The 20,307-nt window shown below is 42.9% G+C and overlaps 1 protein-coding gene across 6 annotated transcripts in view; it reads left to right on the top strand.

The window, feature by feature from the left end:
- SLC14A1 (solute carrier family 14 (urea transporter), member 1 (Kidd blood group)) overlaps window positions 1-11,976 on the top strand; it is a 57,033-nt gene extending 45,057 nt beyond the window's left edge. For 4 of the 6 annotated variants that reach the window (XM_010842023.1, XM_010842025.1, XM_010842026.1 and 1 more), the window contains 5 exons: window positions 715-907; window positions 2,875-3,022; window positions 3,227-3,361; window positions 8,210-8,259; window positions 9,920-11,974. In XM_010842023.1, the coding sequence (XP_010840325.1) occupies window positions 715-907; window positions 2,875-3,022; window positions 3,227-3,361; window positions 8,210-8,259; window positions 9,920-10,093 (700 nt within the window). In that variant the 3' untranslated portion in view covers window positions 10,094-11,974. Of the gene's footprint in view, window positions 1-714; window positions 908-2,874; window positions 3,023-3,226; window positions 3,362-8,209; window positions 8,260-9,919 lie in introns of all 6 variants that reach the window. The other 2 variants (XM_010842029.1, XM_010842028.1) reach the window with 1 other exon arrangement.
- The last annotated feature ends 8,331 nt before the right edge of the window (window positions 11,977-20,307 follow it).

Below are 20,307 nucleotides of genomic sequence, written 5' to 3'. Positions count from 1 at the left end.
ATAAGCAAGATGAAAAGACAGCCTTCAGAATGGGAGAAAATAATAGCAAATGAAGCAACTGACAAAGAACTAATCTCAAAAATATACAAGCAGCTCCTGCAGCTCAATTCCAGAAAAATAAACGACCCAATCAAAAATATTTTTAAACCTAGACTTATAACTCATTGTGAGCAACCCCAGAGCATAATTTTCCACAAGCCAAATAAGCTGAGAGTTGACTTTTTACTTTGTCGCTAAGTCGCTTCAGTCGTGTCCGACTGTGTGACCCCAGAGACGGCAGCCCACCAGGCTCCGCCGTCCCTGGGATTCTCCAGACAAGAACACTGGAGTGGGTTGCCATTTCCTTCTCCAACGCATGAAAGTGAAAAGTGAAAGTGAAGTCGCTCAGTCGTGTCCGACTCTTAGAGACCCCATGGACTGCAACCTATCAGGCTCCTCCGTCCATGGGATTTTCCAAGCAAGAATACTGGAGTGGGGTGCCATTGCCTTCTCCAACTTTTTACTTTATGTAAGAATTATTTATGACAGGATTTATTCCAGATGTGTTTGGGTTTGAGTATTTTTTTTTTCCTGTCAAAAGTTTGCCAACACAACACTTTAAGGACATATTTGCTAATGAAAAAAAAAAAAAAAGCCCCTCTATAGCATAGATATTCCATTTATCAGTGTGGCTTGTCACATGCATGTTCTTCCATTCTATTCTGTTGTTTTTAGTCCAGTTTTCTCGAGTGCATTGAACTCCGTGTTGAGCAAATGGGACCTGCCTGTCTTCACTCTGCCCTTCAATATGGCGTTGTCAATGTACCTTTCTGCCACGGGACATTACAATCCATTTTTCCCAAGCACCTTGATCACACCTGTCACCTCAGTTCCCAATGTCACCTGGCCTGACCTCAGTGCCCTGCAGGTAAGATACACTATCTTCTTATATCCCGTTCCACCTCCCCTGGGCTCTGGAAGACACTTCCTGGTTAATTGTTGGTGGACATCAGACCTTACGAGACTCAGCTCTTGAGTACCCTTGCCACTTTGTCTTGCTGTCTAAGAGCTTATTCGTTCTACTCCAAATCTTTGAGTTCTAAGGGATTTTTTTAAAGGACTATGTGGTCAAAACTAACTTTTCCTACTCTTTTCCTAACACCTGCAGTGCTAACTCCAAAGTATAGCTCCACTGGAATCCTGACACTTCGTTCCAAACTTTGCCCTTATTTTGGAGGGGCAGGGTATCTGATGGGGGCCAGCCCTTGAGGCAGGGGCCGGCAGCCTGGGGTTCTGTCCTCCCTGACTTACCTTCCCCAATCAAAAGAACTGGTTGCTCACTGTTAGATCCCATCTCAGAACCTCTCTATTTTGCTTTTTCTTATGGTGGATCTCCTAAAATATGTACAGTAACTCAGATTTCTTGACCTTTAGGGGCATCAGAGTCATTGTTTTTTAAATATTAACACAAGTTCCATCTCACACTCCCTAAATCATAATCATTGGGGTGGAGTCTAGGAATCTGTTTTAACAAGTTCCCCAAACAGTGATGTGGGCCAGAGTTTGAGAACCATTCTCTTAGGATGTATGCTGTAAATATAAATATGTATAGGGATAGTACTATTTTTTAAAAGCCTGCTTGACCCAAATCAAATTCCAGCTCTTTGTCTTGGTGTTTATTTAATAATGTTGTCTAAGTTTTCTCAAGTATTAAAAAATAAAGAAAACATTTGAAATCAGAAGAAGATCAACCTTACATTTTTTAGTGTCAAGAGTCTGCCTTTCCTGCTCTCAGGTTATTAAACCCCTCTGCTGTCCTCTTTGCTGGGCAGTCAAAGTGTGAGGAGTTCAAATAGCCTTTTTTTTAGCTTTTGTACAGAAAATGAATGGAAGTATTTGGAAATAACTCAGAAGGAAAATTTAAAAATTTATCAGGATTACCAGCGAAAAAAGTAGCATTAGTTGAGCTGTCTAAAACTGCCCAATACAGAAGCTATTAACCCTACATAGCTATTTTAATTTAAACCATTTGTTAGCTTGAATAAAACCTTGTGCCTTCTTCTTAAGAACTCCCATTCTGTGAACACATTATCTGAGTTCAGAACTCAGCCAGAAAGCTATAATTAAGATATTTAAATATATTTTTGTGTTCTAAGGACTAACAGTTGTTGATAACTGAAACAAGCTATCTTGGTTTAAATTAATACATGCTCTCTGAAAAAAAAGATAAAAAAATAAATTAAAAGAATTTTAATTAATTTGTAAGATAAAATTATAAATAAATAAATTTTTAAAAATAAAAAATTTAATTTAATTAATGAATGTTCTCACTAGCAACAGAAATGTAAATATGGTCCTGATTCATGAATCTGCCAGTAATTGCTTCTTAACTGTTCATAAGATAATCTGACTTTGGGTCTCTGACCGTAGCACTGACAGCTGAATTGCAAGGGAGTAATAATACTTCTATTGACCATAGAGATGCATTGATGTATTGGCCTGAGAACTGATGGAGAGTTGAGAATAGAAGTGTAAGAGGTGGTCCCTACCATCCTCGCTGGGAGGTGTGGCTGATCCTCACAGTGGGGAGCAGGAACCCCACATCGGGAGCTTATCAGCGACCAAAACTAGGTGTCGGTGCAGGCCACAGAGCCAGCGAGCGAAGGGATCTGGAGAAGGAGGGCCCAGCGTGCAGCAGGGAGAGCTGGTGGGTCTCTGGGGGTAAAGCGACTGAGATTTTTCTGTAGAGCAAGAGAGAATTGTAAATGTTAGTAACTCTGATCTTGAAAGATAAGATACGCTAAATCTAAAATGACATTGCACTGTGTTTGTGGGTATCCTATGGGTTTCTGTCCAGTCGTTTTAATGGCCGTGTTTTCTAAATCGTTTCCTCAGCTGCTGAAGTCCCTGCCTGTGGGTGTGGGTCAGATATATGGCTGCGATAATCCGTGGACAGGGGGCATCTTCCTAGGCGCCATCCTCCTCTCCTCCCCACTCATGTGCCTGCATGCTGCAATCGGGTCCTTGCTGGGGATAATAGCAGGTGAGTGTCAGACTTGCTCCCAGATACTGAGCACTGCCTCCGCCCCGTTGCTGTCTCAGGTATCTTCTACATTCCAGACCTTTCTTGAAGGCCTGCTTCCAAGGGACCAATGGGAGTTCTCAGACGCCTTCCCCACCCCCAGGCTCCTTCCAGAACATCCTGCCTTTAGTCCAAAGCTCTGACCCCTCCTGTCTTCCCTAATAGGACTCAGTCTTTCAGCTCCATTTGAGGACATCTACGCTGGACTCTGGGGCTTCAACAGCTCTCTAGCTTGCATTGCAATTGGAGGAACGTTCATGGCACTCACCTGGCAAACCCACCTCCTGGCTCTTGCCTGTGGTGAGTATTCCCTGAATGTGGGGAAAGTTGCTCGTGACTGTGGTATCAAAATCTAGAACAAACAATAAGAAAGGACTGTGTGAGAAACTACAGCTGGAGTTCTAGTGTGAGCCCCTGATACCTGCTAAGTGTGTCACCAGGGCAATGGGCCTCCCCTCTCTAAGGGAGGACCCAGGTCTGCTCTGCCTACCTCATTGCTCATGTTGAAGACTGGAGAGCCTGCTGGGTCATATTAACCATTTTACAATATGTATTTGGTGGGGGATACAAACAACTTCTCTGTGTTCTTCATACTAATTGTTTGACCCAAGAAACTGAAAGGAAACAAGCTAAATACAGCCAGTTCTCCTGGCAAGTCTGGTGGTATTAACGGGTCCTTAGAGAATCACATTAATATGGCTGCTCTCAAACGGGAGCAAACATCAGAATCTCTTGGAAGCCTTGTTAAAACCCAGATTTCTGGGGCCTAGCCCCGGTCCCGGACTCATTGTCTGTTAGAGCCGGCCGGGGAGGCAGGGGAGGAGCTTGTATTTTTAACAAGGTGCCAGGCGGTGCTGATGCTATTCCTCTGGGGACCACATTTTGAGACCTGTAATATTAATCCTTTCCGAGCTCCAGGCCAGACTCAGGCTGTCAGAGCTAGAAGGGGTTCTGGAGAGCTCCATGACATCCTTCTCGTTTTACTGTTGGAGTTCTAAGAGCAGAGAAAGTGATGCACTGAAAGGCATCCATTAGGGGTAGATGTAAACCCAGAGTCCATACTTGCTAACAACTTCCAGAGTTACTCCCACTACGCTACTCTCCCTTCCTTCAGTACCATTCAAGCCCTTAGGTAAAAACAGACCTCAAGTGCTTCAGATTTGAAAAGCTAATGCATTTCCCAGGCCATTGCAAGGGGTGGCTTATTCACCCATAGCTTCCAGCATCCCTAATTCAACACAAGTTACAAGTATGTAAGATAATATGCTAGAATGAAAGGAATGATCCTTCCTGGGGGACAAAGGAGTGGAAGGATATTGGAACAAGCAAGAGTTTCTGTAATCTCATGGAAATATTTGCCAAGATTCAGTTAATCACCAAACTAATCAATCATTAGTTGGATGATTTATCACCATTAATCCAATAATGGCTGGATTTATCACCATTAATCAATCCAGCCATTATTAACGTGGTGGGCCACATGTCAGGCAGGATTTGGAGTGAGTTCTTGCATTGGGCAGGATGTGGGATAGGACCAAGGATTTCTAAGGCTTTATTCAATTTTGATTATCTGAGGCTGTAGCAAGATTAACAGAACTCAGAAGCTCTGGAGTTTCCATTCACATGTTATTTTGTCAGTTTCTTTATAGTTACATAACTGTTTCACCTACGAGCCGTGTCAAACCTTTTGCTCACTTGTTTACAAGCTTAGGGCAAAGGAGAAAAGTAGAGACAGATTATGTGGCCTCCTGAGCTCATGTGGGATAAACCCTTTTATTCTGAGATGGGTCTGAGGTTTCAACCTTTATCTCAGGTGCAAACCGGTATTTTTTCTCTATTGGTAGCAGTAGAAAATATGTACTAAACATTCATAGTACAATCTAGACAGTACTAGGAAGAGCTAGGGGTTCAGAAGCTTTAGATCCTAGGTGGCTCCTGTGTACAGAGAGCAGAAGCCAGGCAAGTAAGAGAGAGAAGCCCGTGGGGACCACATGATGCAGAACCAAGAGACTCACAGACCAGGAGTCCCTGGGGGAAATACAATTCAGAATCATCCAAAAGCACCTCCTAGAAAGGGTGGCTTTTCTGTAAGTCCTAAAAAGTAAGAGGAGGAATTCCAGTTGTTGCAAAGCATGGTCTGGGCCAGTGTATGGACAGTCTGAGCACATCCTTAAAGATCAAGCAAAAACTGTCTTGGTCGCAGAAGTTGCTGATAAGGTCTATGAAGGTCTTTTCACAGATCATGGAAAAGGAGAAGACAAAGATGTTTACAAATGTGTTTCCCCAAAGCTGAGATATTTTCATTATTTTCTCTCTGTAATTTTATAGTAGTACAGGACTGTTGTACAAAACAAACAAAAATTCAATCAATACAGAAGAGTATAAAGTAGGTAGAAAACACTTCATCCTACTCCCTAGATAGAAATTTCCTGCCTCCTACTTATAAGGACCTCATGATTACATTGGATCTACTTGGCTAAGGTTAATCCCCTATCTCAAAATCTTTAACTTTATCATAGCCGCGAAGTCCCTTTTGCCATGTAAGGTAACATATCACAAGTTCTGGGGATCAGGACGTGGACATCTTTGAGGGCCTTCGTTTTGTCTATTATACCTACCTTCCTTTGGATAGATCCAGATTTCCTTTATTAGTTCAGTGGTTGAGTCAATATAGAATTAGTTAAGAGCCCAGACACTGGTGCCAAAATCCTAGCTCCCCGTATTTTCAGCAGATGCCAAATGCACCCCACAGAGGCCGTGTGAATTTGCCGTGCCACTGGCAGCGTGGGGGAGCGCTGTTCCATCCACGCTGGGCACAGTCCTCAGTCCTTTTTATCTTCGGATGTAAACTTTTGAGACAGACCTCCAGTCCCTCTTGTAAAGCAGATCTCACAGTAAAATACACAGCAAGTTTCTGCCTGCCCATGTCACCAAACAAAAGATCAAACTTGTCAGCCAACGTAAATAAATAAAGACATTTATTATAGAGCTCCTCTTTTATTAACTCCTGTGGCTTTATCAGGAAGCAGACATGGGAGTCTCTGATAGAAGCCTGGTATATCTGCCTTCCCTGTGCCCCTAAGCCAGAAATTGCACAGCCAGAGAACTCCTCAATTTTGTTATTTTCTCACTGCAAACTGTAAACACATTTTGGATCTCTTCTTACAGGTTGCGTTATCATCGTAGGACTTTCATATGGAGGTCTGTGGGGAGGGATGTTGTCTGTGAAGAACTGGGATTCAGTCTTCCCTTCCATTGAGGGAAGCAGAGGGCCTTTTCTCTCCCTCAGCTACTGAACACACTGTTAGGGGCATCACCTCCAAACCACGATGTCCAGAACTTCACCTCTACTGTAAGGCTTTTCCAGCCCAACTCAGCTCATCTTAATGATGGGCAACAACTATTAGCTAGTCTGATACTCTTACTATAGAAAGAAAAGCAACATGGAATTGAAAGAGCTTAAGCACCAACAGGGTGCTGATAGGTATGAAGCTACTGTACTCCTAGGAGAGAAATGCAGTGAGGACTCATGTGCTCAGGGGCGTGTCATAAAAGAGCCGGTGCTCAGGAGAGCAGGGTCAGGGCGTCTCCATACTTAGCCAATGGCTAGTGAATATTTCTTGAATGAATGAATGAACTAAATGGGGAGGGTGGGGATGAAATTATCCAAGCCAAGCAGAGAAAATCTTCCAACCCTTCTGCTCAGAGCAGTACCTCCTTTTCTATGATGACAGAGATGAGTTTATAGCTGCTGCTTGTGAAAGTACATAATTTCATTTGAGAGTCATTACTCCCTATAAAGAACCTCTTCCAGCTGCCTTTTTACAGACAATGAAACTAGATTCCTAGTTCAGTGACTTGTTGTCTAACAAACAAAATGGCAGAGCTGCGATTTGAAGCCCAGACCATTTCCAAAGATGAGCCTTTCCTGTTAGCATGAGACACTTGACATGTGAAAGAAGTAGGTATAATATTGAACAAAAAACATCAGGATAAAAAGATAAAATATCAATAAAAGGATGGAAATCTATAGTAAAGGAAAAGATCATAGAGTCTCTCCCACCACCCCACCCAACTCCCCCAAGTAGCAGATGTGTTTCTTGATGGACATGAAGACCATATGGTGAGTGTGGGTGGCCCAGTTGGCCATGTGGCCATTATAAGAAGGTCATTCTTCAGGTGGTCTCTGTGAACCCTAAGGGCTTCCCTGAGTCTCCTTGGACCCAAGAATTGAGAGTTAGTTAGCTGAGCTCTTTGTTTCTGTTATTTTACATTGAAGGCCATACATATACTCAAATTCAGTCAGTTCAGTTCAGTTCAGTCTCTCAGTCGTGTCTGACTCTTTGCGACCCCATGAATTGCAGCACGCCAGGCCTCCCTATCCATCACGAACTCCCAGAGTTCACTCAGACTCACATCCATCGTGTCGGTGATGCCATCTAGCCATCTCATCCTCTGTATTCAAATTACCTACTCTGAAAAATTCATGCTCAAAGTAAATAAAAACACAGGATGTTAACTCATTGACATGTATGCCGACCTTAACGGTTTTAGGGAAAATGTTCATACAAAGAGGAATCCAGGTCTGTGGTCAGTTTCTGCTGATTTCTGAGTTACTATCTCCTTCTATATACATATACCATGGGTTTTTTAAGCTGTGATTTCTAACCATTGATCTGAGAATCTCAGATGCCGTGAGATTGTATGTTACTTCAAGGAACATTCATAAGTTTCATTTTAATTATGCTTGGGTAAAATAATGGGGACATGTATTTACTATGGAAGGCCTTTTCCTTAAGTATTATATTAGCAATAACAGCAAAAAAAGTAAATAGGACCACAGAAAAGCTACCTTTCTTGAGTACTTAATGTGTGCTAAGCCCAAGCATTACCCTCTTTCACACTCACATCAACTCTTGAGAGCAAGGTTTCCATTACCCCCTTGTACAGGTGAGGAAACGGGGGCTTTGAGTGGAGGCTCCAAGTTCCTAAGGGGTGGAGCCTGGATGCAAACCCAGAGCTGCTGACTCTAAGCTCAGACTTGTCACCAGGGTGCTGGGCTTACTGGTAAAATGCACAAGTTTACATTCCAGGGATTTATATTGAAAGGAGTCCAAGCGCTCTTTCTTTCCCTTTTCTTTCTCCTAGCCCTGTTCACTGCCTACCTGGGAGCCAGCATGTCACACGTGATGGCTGTGGTAAGTTTGCTCTAATCTCACTTTCTCATCCGTGTGATTGGTCATTTTTCAATGATACAGAAACCCTCCTGAAGTCCACCTCAATGGCGTCCCAGGGCAGGATGCTTGACAGATAATCACTGTAGTCCATCTTCTGGACCCACCTGTCCTCATTTACCCTCCAGCATCACAGTAAACCTTAGCCCAAACTATAATCGCCAGGCTTGCTAAAAATATCAGATTGTTTGTCTTAAAGAAGTGAAACTTAGCATGTATATTATCAAGTCCATACTTTAACTCTGAGTGTCAAAAAGTTGACTTTAGAATATCTTTTACTTAAACAGAAAGCTGGGACTATGTAGAGGTTGAGAAATCAGAAAAGGAAAGAAAAGGATAATTGGCTAAAGATCCAGATTTCTTTTTAATTAAGCCAAGACTTTTTTTCATACCCTTAGTCTTTAAAAAAAAAATCCCCAGTCGGTCATCAGTAAGACTTTTTCAGACCCCTGTCCTAAATTATTTAATAAGCAAAATCATCACCTATTAAGTGCCTCTGGCCACTTCTTCCTTTTCAGTACTGTTCAGCCCTTTGACTTTCTCCTTCCCCTCCCCTGAGGAGCCCAGTACCCCCGGCTGCTCTGGGGCCCCCCACCTCTCAGTTCTCTTCCTCACCCACCAGTGCAGGGGATGCCAGGCCAGTTCCTGGTAACTGCCCATCCATACAGACGTGGTCATGGCTGCCAGTGGGGCAGGACCGCATCTAGTCCTCTTCACAGCAATACAGAGAGCTGACCTGGGAGGGTCCTTCTGGATACACAGTTATCTTTATGGTGGAATGTCAAAGCCCTGTTACAGGCATGATGAGATGCCTTAGAGCTTGGGGGGCCCTTCACACCCCAACAAAAGTTCACAGACCTTGGCCTGTGAGCCAGAATTGGGCAGGCTACAGAACGGAGTCAGCTAGGGAGATTGTGAAAAATCCCGATCCTCGGGCCCTGTACCTTGGCATTTCTGGTAGAGTAGATCTTATATGATGCTTAGTTATCTGTGTTTTTTTTAAACTCTTCCAGATGATTCTGACGTGCAGTCAAGTTTGGGTACCATCACGCCCGGGTTGGTGGCAGGGGAGTCTATAGGGCCAAACCTAATCAAGTACATGATGTATGCTCAGAATTGCTTGAGTTGTCATGGACGCACAGAAGGAGGAGCTACCCTCAAGGAGTTTAGAGTCTGTTTGAGAGATGAAACAAAAAGAAGTAAAGCAAATAGATTCCAAGACCTGGTCTGGGCAGAGGCCAAGGGGAGAGAGAGCTGAAGTCATCAAAGACAGCCTCATGGACGTGATGAGTGGTCGGGAGCTGTTGGTGGTTGCTAAGTATCATCTCTAGGGGCTAAGTGTCATCTTTGCACATTTGCTGGAATGTGCACATTCGCAGGAAGTCTGACTGTGTAAGAGGGAGGGCAGGGCATGCATCATCCCTAAGGAGTGCATGCTGACATTTTAGGAGCCGAATGTCCTGAGATCTTAGACTCAGTCTCCATGGGGACAAGCAGAGTCCAGAGTCGTGCCTCCAGAGAGTTATCTCCTGAGCTGAATGACAGTGGTGTGAAGCCTGTGCTTTGTGCAAGTTAGCTTTCCAACAGGATCTTAAAGAAGTGTGTGGCTTGTCTCTTTCTGCAGGTCGGATTGCCATCTGGTACCTGGCCCTTCTGTTTAGCCACACTACTGTTCCTCCTGCTGACCACAAAAAACCCCAACATCTACAAGATGCCCATCAGTAAAGTCACTTATCCTGAGGAAAACCGCATCTTCTACCTACAATCCAGGAAAAGGACGGTTCAAGGGCCTTTGTGAACGCAACCCCCATCCACAGCCATGGATGGTCACAAGTCATTTCTGACGAGCTGCCCCATTGACTTCCAGAGCTTCAAAACTGTTGTTTTTACTAGTAACAAATTTCATACTAAACCATTAGTGATCTGTTCTTATGCTCACTTTGTATCTCCTTCAGACTCCAGAACATCCCTGAACAAGTGACAAGACACACCAAGGTGATGTCCTCTGGCTGTGGAATTTTAAACCCTAGTGGGGCATTGGCGCTAAGACTGTACTATACTTATAGAGTCAGAATGTTCCAACAGAAAGAGGAAGGAAGACCAAAGCTAATTATTGATATTTATTGATATTCTTGGTGTTTGACTGTACATGAGGTTAACAGTATTAATTAAAAATTAATCTCTATAAAACCAATCTCTTATAATCTTTATAAGCCTTAAGTGAATGGAATTCACAGTCACAAAATCAAAGTCAGCCTACAATTCGCAGACAAGCCATTGGGCAGATTTAAAATCAATGCAAGTTACTCATTACAACTGTGGTCAACATCACAGGGCCCATCACTGAGCTCCCTCCCCAGGTCCTCAACAGAACAGCCTTCACGCTGTCCCCCGTGTGTGGCATTCTCTTACAGGAGACAGTGGGTTTGTTTCAGGCTGGCAGAGCTGCAGGAGGGAGAATGGGATCCCATCCATCAAAATTATCCTGTATTATCACTTTTCTTGGTTATTGCAAAGGATTTTTTTAGGTAGCTTATTATCTTTTTATTGTGAGAATGGATTTGTTTTCTGTGAGGTAAAATAAAAGAAGTTCCTGGCTATAAAGCCTGGCTATAAAGTTCCTAGATATTAAAGAAAAGTTAAATTTTTCTAAAATATTCAGCATAGCTATTTTCATTTTATTCCCTAAATTGATTCTGTAAAGGCCACAAAAACAGGGGATCAAATATCAAATCATCAACATCCAAGGGCCCTTTAAAGCCACATTTTCAATTCATCTAAGGATGTCATGTATTACAAAGACTGAAAGTTAGTGTCAGATTGCTTCTGAGTGCTTAGAAGTTGCTTAATTCTTACTTTTAAAAAAATTCACTATTTTCTAAACACTTACAATATTCTCACTCAAAAACCAATGGTATTTGAACCACCAAAAAGAAATATGGATAAAGAAGCCCCCGGTTGTGCTTTGTTTGTGTAAGCGCTCAGTCCTGTAAAGATTCTATAACCTAACATGCTGAATACAGCAGTGGGAAGCTTCAGAATTTTAGAGGATTGGAAAGTGAAACTGGAATCTTAAAGGTTTTTTCTTCTTTGAGTTTGAAGTAGTCAGTGCAAACTATAAGAACAGAAGGGAAGTAAACCCACAATTATTTTAGGGAAAAGTTCACTTTTTCATTTTCTCAGGAAAACACTGTTTCAATTTAAAAACCCTGTGACCTTTTGAAACCATGACTTTGCAACTGTCATAGAGTCATGCACATTTCTGTGAAAAAAACTAAATTTTCAGTGTTTGAAAAATCTCTTTTGTTAGGGAATTTGAGAAATAGGAGTTCAGAGGGGACAGACAAAAAAAGCAAGCAGACCAAAGATCACCAGCCCTGGAGACCCTGGGCATGGCTAAGCGAACCAGAGCCTCTTTGTGTCTCCAAGCCCATCTTCACACTGAAGCCCTCGCGGGCTGACTTTCTCCCCATGTCCACACACAGATTTGCAAACAGGAACAGTTTCAAACCTTGTAAGTTGTCTAAATAGTATTCATTTTCTCAAGCTATTTTTGTTACTAAGTATTATCCTAACAATTTTAGCAAATATTTTATTGATTTTCTTAGGGGGCATTTGTATTCTTTTCTATTGCCTGTATAATAAATTTCTATGTAAGAATATGAATAAATTATACTCACAGCTCAGTTTTGTGTGAATTTTGTTTCAGTCATATGTCTTTTATAGCTATTGTACATATTAACAATTACCTGCATAGGTGTGTATGTATTAATACTAGAATCCTTCTCCCTTTCTTTATACTTCATAATAGCACCAGATGCATAGTTGAGAAAACCATGTTCAATTTCTGATTTATGAGCTCTTCTCCCTCAATATCCCCTCAACTACCCACTGGTCTCCTTACTCAAGAATTAGAATGCATTCCTGAGAAAAGTCACAGATGTTCAGGGCATGCTCTTAACACTTTGAGAAGAAGATCCTGGGAGCCAGACAGGCCCTGGGCACCCATCAGGACTGACCATGGGCCATGACCTGCCTCAGGGGTCAGTGTTCCAGGATAAACTACTGTTCAGAATGTATTATCCTCTGAGGATAAATGCCAGTGCTTGTCTCTGCCTCCTTTCACCCAAGCTTAGCATGTGTGAAAGAAAACAAGGTAAAAATGGAAATTTAGTCCAACCACTTTCAAACGTTGCCCAAACAGGAAACAAAAGGAGGCTACAGTGGGCTGGTCCCTTGAAGTGCCCTCTGTCAAACAAAACCACTCCCACATTTGGTTTCAAGATAGTAAATCTACAAGAGTGACCTGCCCCCTTCGGTATGAAGTAGAAAACAAAGAGATCACCTTCCAGGCGGTTCCGTGGTGAAGAATCTCCCTGCCAATGCAGGAGATGCAGGAGACAAGGGTTCAGTCCCTGGGTGGGAAGATCCCCTGAAGGAGGAGATGGCAACCCACTCCAGTACTATTACCTGGAAAATCCCACGGACAGAGGAGCCTGGTGGGCTACAGACCATGGGGTTGCAAAGAGTCAGACACCACTGAGCAACTGAGCACACAGCACAGAAAACAGACAGAAGGTTTAGACGCTCTTTTGCTAAAGACTCCAGACACCATATTCCATTTTGGAGTTACAGGTCCCAATCTTCTTGTTACCCAGACCCCTGATAACTGTGGCATACATTGAGATGGAAGGTTAAGTTCCAGGAGATCAGGAATTTCCGGGGGAGGGGGGGTAGGGGGCGAAGCTTGCAAGAATATTTTTGAGGTTGCTAAGTATTAATATCCCCTGGAGAAGGAAATGGTAGCCCACTCCTGTATTCTTGCCTGGAGAATCCCCATGGACAGAGGAGCCTGGTGGGTTACAGTCCCTGGGGTCGCAAAGTAAGACACGACTGAGCAACTAAGCACAAGTATTAATACAGAATGAGGTTTTACACATGTGAATGTTGTCAGCCTCCCCTTTATCTAACATCTTTCTTCCAAAAGGCTTTAATCTTTAGTTAAACATCCTTCTTAAACCTGCACTGACAACCCCCAGACCATTAGAAGGCTTGTAGCTTCAGAGAGTTCCATATGATAAAACAATTCTAAAAGTAGGAAGTTCTGTTCCAAGTTCCACGCAGTTGCTCAATGATGTCATCAAAGATGTGATCTCTTTCCATCATCAGTCTCAGCATCCTCAGACAGCTTCACTTGCATCCCCAGGTTTTTTACCTCATGGTTCCAAAATAGCTGCCTTATTTGCAAACATCACAACCTTATCAGGAAGAAGAAGGCAACCAGAGCTGCAAGAGAGTCAGTTTTTCATGTTTCTCTCTTATCAGGGAGAAAAATCTTTCCCAGGAGCTCTCTAAAAATACTTTCACTTGAGTCCTTCTGGCAGAACTGGGTCATATGGCCAGTCCTGGTTACAAAGGAGTCTGGGAAAGTGACCATCTGGCATGCCTCTTTTATATATGCAGGACACTTGTCAGCCTCTATTACTGCAGAGGTGGTGTGCTCCGCCATATTGCAGCAAAAGCAAGAGGAATGACTATTGGACAGGTGCCAACATTCCTGCCCTGGTTGGTATATAGCACCACCATACAGCACACAGCGCCTATGTGCCCAGGGCACACTGGAGAGAATCCATGATGACAGACAAGGCTGTCTACTGTGGGATTCACAAAGATTTGGGACAAAGACCTCAACTAAAACCTTTCAACACAGTGATTCTTTGTTGAATACTTACTGAAATATTCCAGAATACCTTAGATACCCCAGCCTCATACAAGGTTTTATAGCCTCTGACTAATTGGATTCTAAACAAAGGGTGAGACAACCAGTGATAATTATCAAAGCTAGGAAAGTTTAGGGTCCATTCATGTTCCAATCAGCCTTCTTAATCTAACAGTTGACTCCTCTAAATCATCCCACGTTGGAAGTCCTGTTTGGAAATTGTACAGTTTAAATTCAGTTCTGAAGTATTGAAAACAAGTGTCTTGACATTTTCTACTTCGTGGTTCCAAACAAACAATGAAAAAGCCAGTTTCCTGTTTGGATTGGGTCCATGGGATCCTAGCCCATAGTAGCTTTGAATTATAGCACAGTGGCATGCAAGGACTTAAAGGGGAAGAAATGAAGTTCAGAGGAAAGCACGGGCACAATACCAGGAAATCTGGCTGAAGTTAAGTCCATCAGACCAAGGAAACAATAAAAGCCAAGACACGAGTTACTGGCCCAAGAGAAAATGTATCCTAGGGCAACGAGAGCACACGTGGGCCAGCCCCAGGAAAAGCCAATCTAATGAGGCCTTTCTACACTATGAGACCCCAGGTTGGCTTCTCATCAAGAGGCTAGATCTGTGAAAGCAACTAGCCACACACAGCACTTGAAATAGTGAAAGTGTTAGTTGCTCAGCCGTGTCCTGCTCTTTGCAACCCCATGGATTGTATAGCCTCTGTCCATGGAATTCTCCAGGCAAGAATACTGGAATGGGTTGCCATTCCCTTCTCCAGGGGATCTTCCCAACCCAGGGATTGAACCCAGGTCTTCTGCATTGCAGGCAGAGTCTTTGCCTGAGCCATCAGGAAAGCCAGCCTAAATAGATGTAGGCTTTAAGGATACACACTGGATTCAAGCATGAAGAACAAAAAAAACATGTAAAATTTCTTGATAACTTTCTGACTGAAAGTTGAGATGAGAACACTTTGAATACACTGAGTTAAATGAAATATTAGTATATCATTAAGTTAATTTTACCTTTAAAAAATGTTTAGTGTGGCCACTAGAAAAATTTAAATTATATATAAGACTTGCATTTGTGACTCACATTGTATTTCTGTTGGGCAGTGCTGGGCTAGACATTACCCAAAGCCTTTGTGGGAACTCAGACAGCACTGAGTTGTTGGTTGGAACTCAACTTTCAGAGAATCTGTCCTTCCCTTCGAAAGAATGAATGAGTAAAAAGCCTTTTCTCTATTACACTGCTAGCTAATTCTTGAGTCTTTATCTCAAACCTATGAGTTCAAAGACTATAAACGTTCATTTCAGGCAAAATTTTATACCTTTCCAGACTACTCTGTGCACATAAAAGGTGTCACTTAAAAAAAAAATTATTATTATACAGCTACAGAATGAGGAGACTGATTTTCTTGTGTGTGGTATGAAGCTGTTCTGAAGTTAGAACCTGAAAAGCATCCTCAGAAGCACTCAGAGCTCAGGCAGCACCACTGGAATAAAGGGTGCCTCCCAGTGTGTCCGTGTGAGGGATGCCATCACCCAGATGTGTCAGGGCCCATCAGTCACAGACAAGGAAGAATGGACCACCAGGGTATAAGGCATCAGGGAATGGTGGGGAACTGTGGCAAACTGAAGACTATACCACTAAATGCTAAATTTCCTCCATGGGCTCCCTTTTGCAAATTCTATTCCCCGGCACCTCTTATAAATGCTCTACAAAACTTCTTGACCAAGGGCATTTTTTCAGAATTATGTGTTAAGAGCCTTTGAAAAAATGCAATTGCCCCCATCCCATCCTGGACCCTATGAATCTTTGGTGACTCCACGGATGATTCTAATATGCCCTCCTACATAAAAGTGACTGCAAGTTCAGAAAACTCAGACATCCTTGGAAACTGGAGTAACTAAGAACGGCTTCCTGGAGATGTGACTCTGCCCTTTTTCTGACAATTCCCTCCCTGGCTCACCTGGACTTGACCTTGGAAACTCATTTGGGTTCCTCCTGGATTCCCTGACTATCACCCTTTCCAGAAAAATTGCTAGGGTCCAAAGACATGATGCTCTTACCAAGGGGCCATGTTTTGATGGGCCCTGATGTTGACAGTGTAGACATGTATACAGAAAGTGGTCAGGGAAAAAAGGAAGCCCCTGTGGAGGAGAATCTGTTTCCTTTAAGTGTGCAAAGCTTACATACATTGTGTCAACTGGTATTGACCATCATTGCTATCACACTCTCACGCTTAACCAAGGCAATGGCACAGAGTTCATCTTGCCCACCTTCGTGGGCTACTCCTTTTCATCTGTAAGAATGTCCTAGAAAGCCAAGCAGATTTTACATAGATGCAAGAAAGTCAAAGAGAAGAAGACTGATACTGTGATTCCCCAGGCCCTGCCCCTTCCTCTTTACCCCTCTATTCATCGTGTAAGGAAGACTTGAGCTTCTCTTTCCTTCTACTAGGGACCTCCCTCAATATCCACACCTGTCCCACCTTTCATTCCCCAACCAATCACTTGCAGCCCTGTGTGTCACTGATCATCACAGGACCTTCAAAGGCTTCAAGACACAGGCTTATTACAGTGTGAGGATCCCCTTTCTCAGCATCCTGGATATGATTGGCTGGTACCCTGACCAGACCAGTTGATAATCTTTTCGAATATCGACCTGGAATACATTTGGTCAAGTGAGCCAATGCAGACAGACTTTGTGTGTCTAATGCTGGTTATAATTTAATGCAAAGCATTATTTCTTTCCCGGCTGTGAGGTGGGGTCTAAGGACCCAGGATTCAGCATTAGGTGCTAGAGGGACGTGTGGTTACACCTGGATCTGATCAGGCCAGCACTACCACGATCTAAGTAAGAGGAGCCAAGACCCTGAGATGCTTCTACCAGCAGGCTTTCACCTTCCCTTAGAGCCTGAAATTTCTCCACTGAAGTCTCAGTGAAAGAACATTACATTGTGACGACAGCCATTTATTAGGATCTGAGATATTAAAGCCCTAGGGGAATTAGTTTATCTGGTCTCTTTTCACCTAATAGCTGGTAAGAGCAAATCCTATAAGCAAAAGACTCTAGAAGGATTAGTTTTGATGGGCAAATCCAAGGAAGACGGTTATCTAGAACTGAGAAAGTGATTGTACAAAAGAAAGAGGAGGGGAGACAAATAAAAAGAAAGCAAGAACAATGCATGATTAAAACACATCCCCCACTGAGCACAGCAACATGAATTGAAAAGGCAGTAGGCAAGGACCAGAGAGTGCAGTCAGGTGTGTGCCTGTGCCAGCAGTGTATGCAGTCCACGTGGGCTAAGAAGCAGTTTTCCTCCTCATGCCATTTAGAACATGATTACTTCTCGTAATCTTGAAACCCCAGCTTGCCTGACATAAAGGCCATTTGTTGTTTTTATCTCCCAGACGTAACTTCCCACTTTCTTCTAGTAACAGCACCTCCCTTTCCTCAGGAAATGTTTCTTCCCCATCCATGGGATTCTCTCTACCAGCCTCAACACGTTACTCTTAGGCACAGAGGAGTCAAAGGACTCAGACCTGGTTTATCAAATACTTTAATCCCCTGGCCACAGGGATTGGCCCAGGGGAGAGCCACCTGACCCAAGCAGGAATTCTTGATTCAGATTCTGCCCTGCAGGAATTTGCAATCCAAGCAGACATCCCAGGATAGAAAGAAATTGGATTAAGGTCTGACAACAGTGATCTGGAGGAAGCCTCTGAAATACTCAAGTCAGCATGGCTTCTTCCCTCAGCCCATCCCCTGAGGCCAGATTACTATTACTTTCATGTAGTGAACTATCTCATCAGTTCAGTTCAGTTCAGTCATTCAGTCATGTCCGACTCTTTGTGACCCCATAGACTGCAGCACGCCAGGCTTCTCTGACATCACCAGCTCCCAGAGTTCACTCAAACTCATGTTCATTGAGTTAGTGATGCCATCCAACCATCTCATCCTCTGTCATCCCCTTCTCCTCCTGCCTTCAATCTTTCTCAGCATCAGGGTCTCCAATGAGTCAGCTCTTCGCATCAGGTGGCCAAAGTACTGGAGCTTCAACTTCAATATCAGTCCTTCCTATGAATATTCAGGACTGATTTCCTTTAGGATGGACTGGTTGGATCTCCTTGCAGTCCAAGGGACTCCCAACAGTCTTCTCCAACACCACAGTTCAAAAGCATCAATTCTTCAGCACTCAGCATTCTTTACAGTCCAACTCTCACATCCATACATGACCACTGGAAAAACCATAGCCTTGACTAGACGGACCTTTGTTGGCAAAGTAATGTCTCTGCTTTTGAATATGCTATCTAGGTTGGTCATAACTTTCCTTCCAAGGAGTAAGCGTCTTTTAATTTCATGGCTGCAATCATCATCTGCAGTGATTTTGGAGCCCCAAAAAAGTTTGACACTGTTTCCACTGTTTCTCCATCTATTTCCCATGAAGTGATGGAACCAGATGCCATGATCTTTGTTTTTTGAATGTTGAGCTTTAAGCCAACTTTTTCACTCTCCTCTTTCACTTTCATCAAGAGGCTTTTTAGCTCTTCTTCACTTTCTGCCATAAGGGTGGCGTCATCTGCATATCTGAGGTTATTGATATTTCTCCCAGCGATCTTGATTCTTCTCCCAGCTTGTGCTTCTTCCAGCCCAGCATTTCTCATGATGTACTCTGCATAGAAGTTAAATAAACAGGGTGACAATACACAGCCTTGACGTACTCCTTTTCCTATTTGGAACCAGTCTGTTGTTCCATGTCCAGTTCTAACGGTTGCTTCCTGACCTGCATACAGATGTCTCAGGAGGCAGGTCAGGTGGTCTGGTATTCCCATCTCTTTCAGAGTTTTCCAGAGTTTATTGTGATATACACAGTCAAAGGCTTTGGCATAGTCAATAAAGCAGAAATAGATGTTTTTCTGGACTCTCTTGCTTTTTTGGTAATCCAGCATGTTGACAATTTGATCTCTGGTTCCTCTGCCTTTTCTAAAACCTGCTTGAATATATGGAAGTTCACAGTTCATGTACTATTGAAGACTGGCTTGGAGAATTTTGAGCATTACTTTGCTAGTGTGTGAGATGAGCGCAAATGTGCAGTAGTTTGAGCTTTCTTTGGCATTGCCTTTCTTTGGGATTGGAATGAAAACTGACCTTTTCCAGTCCTGTGGCCACTGCTGAGTTTTCCAAATTTGCTGGCATATTGAGTGCACCCTTTCACAGCAGCATCTTTTAGGATATGAAATAGCTCAACTGGAATTCCATCACCTCTACTAGTGATGCTTCCTAAGGCCCTCTTGACTTTGCATTCCAGGATGTCTGGCTCCAAGTGAGTGATCACACCATCGTGATTATATGGGTCGTGAAGATCTTTTTTGAACAGTTCTTCTGTGTATTCTTGCCACCTCTTCTTAATATCTTCTGCTTCTGTTAGGTCCATACCATTTCTGTCCTTTATCGAGCCCATCTTTTCATGAAATGTTCCCTTGGTATCTCTAATTTTCTTAAAGATATCTCTAGTCTTTCCCATTCTGTTGTTTTCCTCTATTTCTTTGCATTGATCACTGAGGAAGGCTTTCTTATCTCTCCTTGCTATTCTTTGGAACTCTGCATTCAAATAGGTATATCTTTCCTTTTCTCCTTTGCTTTTTGCTTCTCTTCTTTTCACAGCTATTTGTAAGGTCTCCCCAGACAGCCATTCTGCTTTTTTGCATTTCTTTTCCATGGGGATGGTCTTGCTCCCTGTCTTCTGTACAATGTCATGAACCTCCATCCATAGTTCATCAGGCGCTCTGTCTATCAGATCAAGTCCCTAAATCTATTTCTCACTTCCACTGTATAATCATTAGGGATTTGTTTTAGGTCATAGCTGAATGGTCTAGTGGTTTTCCCTACTTTCTTCAATTTAAGTCTAAATTTGGCAATAAGGAGTTCATGATCTGAGCCACAGTCAGCTCCCAGTCTTGTTTTTGCTGACTACATAGAGCTTCTCCATCTTTGGCTGCAAAGAATATAATCAATCTGATTTCGGTGTTGACCATCTGGCGATGTCCATGTGAACTATTTCATACCTTTCCATTAAACTTACGTGGTACTTAGGTGAGTCAGAATCTGTTTCTGTTGTTGCAACCAACAATCAAAACTGATACAGAATATTGCAAATGACATATCTAGAAGACGAAATAAGCTAAGTCAAGATGGGGTGGGGAGCTGAGGGAGGACCCTCACCCCCATAGATCCCCATTCCAGGCAAGGAATATGATAATCCCTGCTACATGGTTAAACTATTAACCAT

Source organism: Bison bison, unplaced genomic scaffold (genome assembly GCF_000754665.1).
Source record: "Bison bison bison isolate TAMUID 2011002044 unplaced genomic scaffold, Bison_UMD1.0 scf7180017864170, whole genome shotgun sequence".
Taxonomy (NCBI): domain Eukaryota; kingdom Metazoa; phylum Chordata; class Mammalia; order Artiodactyla; family Bovidae; genus Bison; species Bison bison.
The sequence above is the reverse complement of the archived record's forward strand: the minus strand, read 5'-3'. Positions and strand labels throughout refer to the sequence as shown.